The sequence below is a fragment of the Coffea eugenioides genome, unplaced genomic scaffold (genome assembly GCF_003713205.1).
Source record: "Coffea eugenioides isolate CCC68of unplaced genomic scaffold, Ceug_1.0 ScVebR1_193;HRSCAF=783, whole genome shotgun sequence".
Lineage (NCBI taxonomy): Eukaryota > Viridiplantae > Streptophyta > Magnoliopsida > Gentianales > Rubiaceae > Coffea > Coffea eugenioides.
The window spans coordinates 37,005-44,634 of record NW_020862380.1 but is presented as its reverse complement, the minus strand read 5'-3'; the positions used below and the strand labels follow the sequence as shown (position 1 = coordinate 44,634).

Below are 7,630 nucleotides of genomic sequence, written 5' to 3'. Positions count from 1 at the left end.
CAGCTTTCCTGGACACAATTGCTTCAACTGCCGGCACAGCAGTATTTTCAGATGTGTTAGACAGGGAAATTTGAGTTCACATTCCTCGCGGCGACTACCAGCGAAACTCAAAAGATTTGGGAGGCCTATCAAAATTAAAGAGCTCAGTTTGGGAAACACAAATTCCAGCTTGTTGCTTCTTTCCAATGCAGAGCTCTCTCTATGTTTTCCAACGATATCTTGTTGCTGAGCATCATCTTCCTGACTGATCTGATCTTCTCCTAATTCCCCACCAATAACTCCATACATTTCCAAGCAATCACTAATTTCAAGCGCCTCAAGGCTCACAAGCATATTCGCCACACAAGGAGGATCAAACAAAAACTTTAGTAATTTGCACTCCCATACTATAAGCTTTCTTAAGTTTTGGAATACTCGAACCCCTCTTGGAAAATTCCTCCAAATGTGGGTTAATCCTGAGGATTGTTGTAATTCCAATGACTCCAGTTTGGGAAGAATTTCGAGTTCTGTTTTTGTTAGCACAGGAACTTTCAGCCCCTCAAACTCAAAAAGTAATTGCATCCCGTGACTGTTAACCACAAGTTTCTGCAGATTTTGTAATATTGTCACCCCATCAGCTTTGGCAATGCATCCGATACAGCTATCGGTGATCTGCAAATACTTCAAGTTCTCAAGATACCCGCTATGCATTCCATCTCCCACTAACTCTTTGGGGCGATGCCTATAAGTTTTAATCTGTAGTCCTTCCAGGCGAGGCAGCGAAACCTGGAAAATTTAGTTACTTATGTAATACAAACATGTATCTTCGCACATATGTATGTATGTTTATGTATGCCCGGTCAATGACCTGGAGGAAAGGTATCTTTTATCAATCATAGCATTAATCCTTGCTATCAAAATTTGTCATTGTCAAAATTTCATTCATCACCATTTGGTTTTTACTTGCGCTAAAAGATTAAATAAAAAACAAAATTTTTTTTTTGGCAAACTCATTCAAGGACTAGAATATGACCACTGAAACAATTTTGAATATTTAATTAACAGTTTTTGGGAAAAATAAATTGCTTCTTCAGTGAGCTCATTATGGTCAAATACTTCTTTGACACAAAGGAAGTATATCAGAAAGAGAGACAAAGAAACAGAGAGAGAGAGTGACCTGGTTGAGAAAAGCTCTGGCTGTTTCACGTTTGGAGTCAAAACACAAGCAGCCTGATTCTTGCATCACTAAAGTTTCGAGTAGGGGTAGCTCAAGCACTTCCTCGTTCACACTTTCTTCCCTCATGACAATGCTTTCCAAGTTTGTACACTGATGAACTACTAGCTTTTGGAGTTTCACTAGACATTTCAGCGTTGATTGTGAGAAGAGAGTTACAATTCGATGGCAGTATCTTAGCTCAACAATTCTGAGGCTGCAAAGTGACGGAGGTTCAATTGGCCCCTTCCACAAATGCTTAATATTTGTGTACTTAAGTTTCATCTCCCGAAGTTGACTGAAGCACCGAGGTGGAAGATTCCCACGACATATTTCTTCCAAATTCACATGATCTAATTCCATGAACACCAAATTTTCAAAAACCTGTCGAGCAACTAAATTGGTGGTGGATTCAATAAGGCATTGGTGTACCTCATGGTCTAATTTAAGCCTTCTCAGGTTGACAAATCCATCTTCATCCAAGTCTCTCACCAGATTCCTCAAGCAGGGCACGCCCTCAAAAGTGAGATTCTCTGCTCTCTTAACAATGCTGCTAACTATAGGATCCAATGCTTGTTTAAATACAAACCTCCTCTTATGATACCGATAGTAATTAAGTTCGAAACTGTTCCGAAATTGATACTCTCTAGTAATATCTCTCCGGTTAATTTAATAATTAGCTCCTACAATGTGAAATCTTAACAACCTCTGAATAGGAAGTTGGTGCAATAACTGAAATAGGAGGTTAAGGTCATAGACATGAATTTGGAGACACTCAAGGCAAGAGAGTGATGCTATCTCTTCAAGGCATCCTCTTTCTTCTTCTTTGTCTCTCCCCAGCCGCAAATGGTGAGGAGATCCCATATACAATTCTTCTAGTTTCTTCAAGCTTGACAGGATACCAAGAGGCAACGGCTGCTGACTTCGTTCGACCCTCAAATCCAACGACTTTAAATTACTCAACCGAGCAATCTCTACTGGAAACTGATCATCTTGAAGTCTGGATTTAAAGAAGCTCAACATTTCCAATTGCATCATATATCCAAGCATTGATGACGTTCCAGTCTCCAATACACAATAATCCAGGCACAATGTCCGAAGGCTCGTTAACATTTGGCCTGGCCATGATAGCGAAAATTCTGCGTGTGAATTGTTTAACTCCATGACCCTGAGATCTTCCATTCCTTCGAAAGCATCTTTTGATAGGTTCACTTTGCCTGATTGGAATACCAAACGCAATAGCTTAAGCCTTGGACATTCCTCGCCAAATGGAAATAGTCTAATGGAACCTTCTAATGTTAGTGAAATAGCCGTGTAAGGACCAAATGAATCCGGTAGTTGGTGCCTTTCTTCCTCTCTAGCATTCCCTACCAAAAATACATGCTCGCCTTTTGATGCAATTTTCAAGCAAGTTTCTCGCACGACATCATGCAATTTTACATGGTCTTCTCTTTCACTATCATCCAGCAACAAATGGTAATTCCTGAGGTCATTAACAAGCACGTCTACTCTGCTTCTTACATCACCTAACGTGTCTCTCTCGTTGAACAAATCTAGCCCTTTGCCGTACCTGACCAAACATTCAACTGGAATGCTATAATCTTCTGGAAACAAACTGCAAAGCAAAAGCAGTGAGCCAGTGACTCAGCCCCGACACTCTCCAAATTGTCATAGCTCCACTCAACTATTGAATACACCAAATCTTTTTCTCCTTCGAATTCTCTGAATGTGTATTTTTGCAGCTGTCCAAGGGCCAGTTCCCAGGATTTTAGTGTTTTACAGTTAGTCCTTAATCCCCTGGCGACAACAACAAGCGCGAGAGGTATACCTTTGCATTCCTCTGCAAACTGTTTTGCAACATCACTCAAAACAGAATCATCAGAAATTCCTGCAACCGCTTTAAAAAGATAACATGCTTCTTCCTCAGGCAAGGCATTAACCCCAACAATTTTAGCTCCCATGTTCCTGCAAACACAGGGGGACTGAGATGTCACTATAACTTTTATCTTCTCGCTAACAGGAATCCCAAGACTCTTGAAGTCAACTTCTTTCCAAATCTCATCCAATATAACAAGAACTCTCCCACTTAGTTTATTATATATTGTTTGTCCAAATCTGGCACCATCAATATGTGCTGGAATTTGCACCCCTAACTGCTCAGCAAGCTGATTTTGAGCATTTCTCATGCTTGGATTTTTAGACATAGTTAACATGGCCACCTTATAAAATAATTTTCCATACTTAACTTGGTCTGCAATTTGGTTCACCAAGGTAGTCTTGCCAACACCAGCCATACCACAAATCACAATAAGATTTGTTTTGTCCTGCTCTAGAACTCTCATCACTTCCTTCTTTGTTGACATCAGAGTAGCTAGTCCTTCCTCTAAGAGTAGGGTTGATTCACTAAAAGACATTTTCTCTAATGGAGCAGTGTATCCAACTTCATCAAATTGCCCCTCGCTCAGAAGTTTTTGAGCAGCATTTTTTCTTTTGTCAGCATCTCGGCCTAGCAAATAATGTGACTTCAAATTTGGAAGCCTGACATTAAGGCAATTCATCTTGACATTTTCCATATGCCTAAAAATGGCGTCTGCCTCTTTCTTTAGATCGTCAACTTGTTTTAGCCAGTCAATGACATTTGGTTTAATTGATTTACCATTGTTAATTGCTGCATCAACTAATTGTTGCACATCAGCTTTCTTTAGTTCAAGTTTTTTCATCTCATCCCTCAGAGTTAGAACGTTGCTTCTGTAGCGAAACAAATACTGACATTGGTGCAGAACTGGATCGACACAATTTGCTGCCATTGCGCCTGCAATGGTAAGAGCACAATCATTGATCGCCATTATTCCAATATTTCTGTTCAAATTAATGTCCGTTATGTTTTTAGAAAATAGAGATATAGAGATCTAATTAAATATGTGAGATATAAATATAAACCATGTAACAATTGAATGAGGAAAGACTAAATACTTAAAGAGTGAAGAATGTAAAGATTCAGGATAGAGAAAGAAATTCTAGGCCATTAGACTAAGTTCACAGAAATATTTTGGTTACATAAAAAGGGAAGAATATTAGTAACATTTAGATTGCTCTCACCAGAAAAATGTTATGCATACCTTATTTTGTATTCATCTCAGACTAATGTTATGAAGAAAATATAAAATTTCAATACGTTCACCTGCTAACAAAATATTGTATAAATGCAAGGGAAAATGTTAATTTGGGAAAATCGTTCAAAATATCCCTCACATTTTGTAAAATAACTTTTTTCATCCTTTACTTTTAAAAGTGTAATTTTACGTCCTTTACAAATTCACATTGGTCAAATTTGGTCCTTATCTAAGTGTTCAACTAATTTTTGGTTGGAATCTATTACGTGCCTTGCACATGATCATTTTTGAGGGATAAAATTGTCAAACATATTTCATATAATCTGATCCATAGCCCCTCATATTTCATAAAATAAATTTTTTCGTCCCTTATATTTCACAAAATAAATTTTTTCATCCCTCACATTTTGCAAAATGAAAATTTTGATCCCTCATCGATCATGTGTGCAATAGTCTTTTCTTATTTTTGAAAACTTATATATATGTCTATTTGATTTTACCTGAACAGTACAAATAGCATGTAATATATCTCTATTTAATTTCACTTGAATAAGTTAATTGTAGTTGTAGATGAAATCAAATACAAATATATTACATGTTACTCGTATTTTTTGGGTGAAATCAAATAGATATACACATGGGTTTAAAAAAAAAAAGAAACTATTCGTACACATGATCAATTAGAGGTGAAAAATTGATTTTGTGAAATGTGAGGGATGGAAAAATTCAGTTTTTGAGATGTGAGGTACAAAAAAATTCATTTTGTAAAATGTGAGGGACGAAAAATTCAAATTATATGAAATTTGATTTGACAATTTTGCCCCTAAAAATAATCACGTGTAAGACATGTGGTGGATTCCAGCCAAAAATTAGTCGAAAACCTAGGTAGAAGCCAAACCTAACCAATGTGAATTTATAAAGAATGTAAAATTACACTTTTAGAAGTGAGAGATGAAAAAAAGTCAATTTGTAAAATGTGAGGGACGTTCCTTACGATTTTTCCTGTTAATTTTGTTTCAAATATGTTAGTCTCTATTAAAATTGCATGTATATGATATGACATCTCAAAAGGCTAGTTGAATAAACAGGAGGATTTTTAAACTCCAGCCGCCAAAAAGTCTCCAAATCTTCATTTACTTTTTTCTTCCCGCTTGATTTCAAGATAACTTTAAAATGTTTCAAGTCTTATTTGGAGGTTTATCACCAAACCAAATCTACTTGTGAGTAGAGTCTTGAAAGCCAAATACTTCAGCAAGGAGTCCATTTTCACATGTAAAGTACAAGGCACTGCCTCGTGGTTCTGGAAGGGATTGATGAGTGTGAGAGATGTGTTGGAAGAAGGGGTACTGAGGAGAATAGGGAATGGGGTTAGCACAAAGATATGGGAACATAAGTGGATTCCACAGGCCCCAAATGGCAAGCCATCAACAACTAAGCCACAAAATTGTAAGTTTGAAACAGTTCAGCAGCTCATCACTAACAAAAGATGGAACTCCAACCCGGTTTTCAGACTTTTCAATAAGTCGGATGCTATGAGGATTCTCAGTATCCCAGTCAGCCTAGGGGGGAGAGAAGACTCACATTATTGGGGATAAAATGAAGGAGGAGAATACACGGTGAGGTCTGGCTATAAGAGGTTTATGATAGAGAGCTTAGGCAGTAAAAATTCTAAGGAAATGGCTGGTACGAGCATGGAGGCAGGCAGTAACCAACGTAAACAGATATGGAATGCATTATGGAGGCTTAATATCAAACACAAAATTAAATTGTTCGTATGGAAATGTATCAGGGGTGCTATCCCAGTCAGAGAGGCAATTTTCAAGCGAACTGGAGAAGGTGATCCAGTTTGTAAAGGTTGTGGAGAAGAACCGGAAACAATTGAACATTCTCTTCTGCAATGTCCCATAGCAAAAGCCATCTGGAAAATAGCTCCAATAACTTGGGAGGGGGCTGATGATCAGATAGGAAACTTCCACAGATGGTGGAGTAGGATCACAGAGGCGAAGAATAGACAAGATGGAAGAAACCATATGGGGCTCACAGCTAATATACTTTGGCAAATTTGGAAGGATAGGAACAAAAGGGAGTTCGAGAACCAGGCAGGCTATAATCCGTGCAGTGTTATTCAAAAAGCACACATGGAGTGGCTGGAGATTGTGGAGTTAGATTCGAAGAAGGAGCCTCAGAGCACAACAGAAACAGCGGTACCAGTGGAAGTGGACAGTGTTGCACCAGATAGCCACGAAGGGGTAAATCTGAGAGTGGCAATCAAAACCTCTAAGAGAAATGCAGTACTGGGTATTGGAGTTTCTGTGCGCAGAGTACCAAATGAGGCACAGGAAGTATGGGCCTTAAAAGACAGAAGCTCGGGTGACCACATTATTGATGAGGCTACAGCAATCAAGCTAACTTTATGCAAAGCTTTGGACAGACAATGGAGTACCATCTCAGTACATATTCGTAACAAAGGACTGCTGAAGCTACTCAAGCTTGGTAAAGCTTCGGACTGCAGAATGACAACACTGATTGAGGATATCCTTAGCTTAAAATCACTGTTTCGAATGTGCTCATTTTGTTTAGACAATGATGATGATAACATAGATTGTAACAGTGTTAGTTCTTATGCCCAAGGCATTTTGTTGGATGAGGAATTCCTTGTTCCTCCGTGTTCTTGAACACGTTGTGTATAGCTTTTCGGGCCTTTGCTCGATGTGTAAACATTTTTGTTGATCAATACAAGAGTACTAGCGTTTTGAAAAAAAAAAAAAATCTTACGAGTAAATTATTATTTGTTCATGATAATTTTAGTTTTAATGAAATCATGATGAATATGAAAGTTCAAGAAACTTGGGAGCTCTTACTAGAAAAGTAAAGAAAAGTAAAAAATCATTCGGGACATCAAAATTAGGAGTCTTAGATTTAAAATAAAAGGAAGGACTTAATATGAAACGGGGAAATAATTGAATAATTTCATTAGGGACATTACATGCAAAACCATTGTAGCCCTCGAATTTAGAAATCCTAATGTGAAGATTAAGCCTGGAAAATTGATCTCTCAAAAAAATTTATGAAAAACTTTCCTTTCAAATCCTTCTTCTTTTAGTCTAAGCGGGCATATTGCAGAAACGATGCCAGATACAATTGGTAATGTTTAAAGAATTTTTCTAAGGGGTGTCTAATTTACGCTCATTAACACACCTAAATTACACCTAACTTATTATATTAAAACACATGGTCACATTTAATCCACTCACTACATTTAGTCACTTTATTAAAATTAGCTATACTATTTCAAAAAAACCAATCTATGAAATCGTTCTTAACG

The 7,630-nt window shown here is 37.6% G+C and overlaps 2 protein-coding genes across 2 annotated transcripts; one reads left to right on the top strand and one right to left on the bottom strand.

Annotated features, from left to right (window-relative positions):
- Window positions 1-449: 449 nt before the first annotated feature.
- LOC113756070 (disease resistance protein At4g27190-like) lies at window positions 450-4,038 on the bottom strand. The gene is made up of 5 exons (XM_027299869.1): window positions 2,888-4,038; window positions 1,899-2,807; window positions 1,157-1,781; window positions 610-765; window positions 450-506 (listed from the first exon to the last, which is right to left on the bottom strand). Exons 1-5 carry the CDS (start codon window positions 4,036-4,038, stop codon window positions 450-452), a joined length of 2,898 nt encoding a protein of 965 aa, XP_027155670.1.
- A 1,943-nt stretch (window positions 4,039-5,981) lies between these two features.
- LOC113756069 lies at window positions 5,982-6,980 on the top strand. The gene has a single exon (XM_027299868.1). The coding sequence runs from the start codon at window positions 5,982-5,984 to the stop codon at window positions 6,978-6,980; it is 999 nt and encodes a 332-aa protein (XP_027155669.1).
- The last annotated feature ends 650 nt before the right edge of the window (window positions 6,981-7,630 follow it).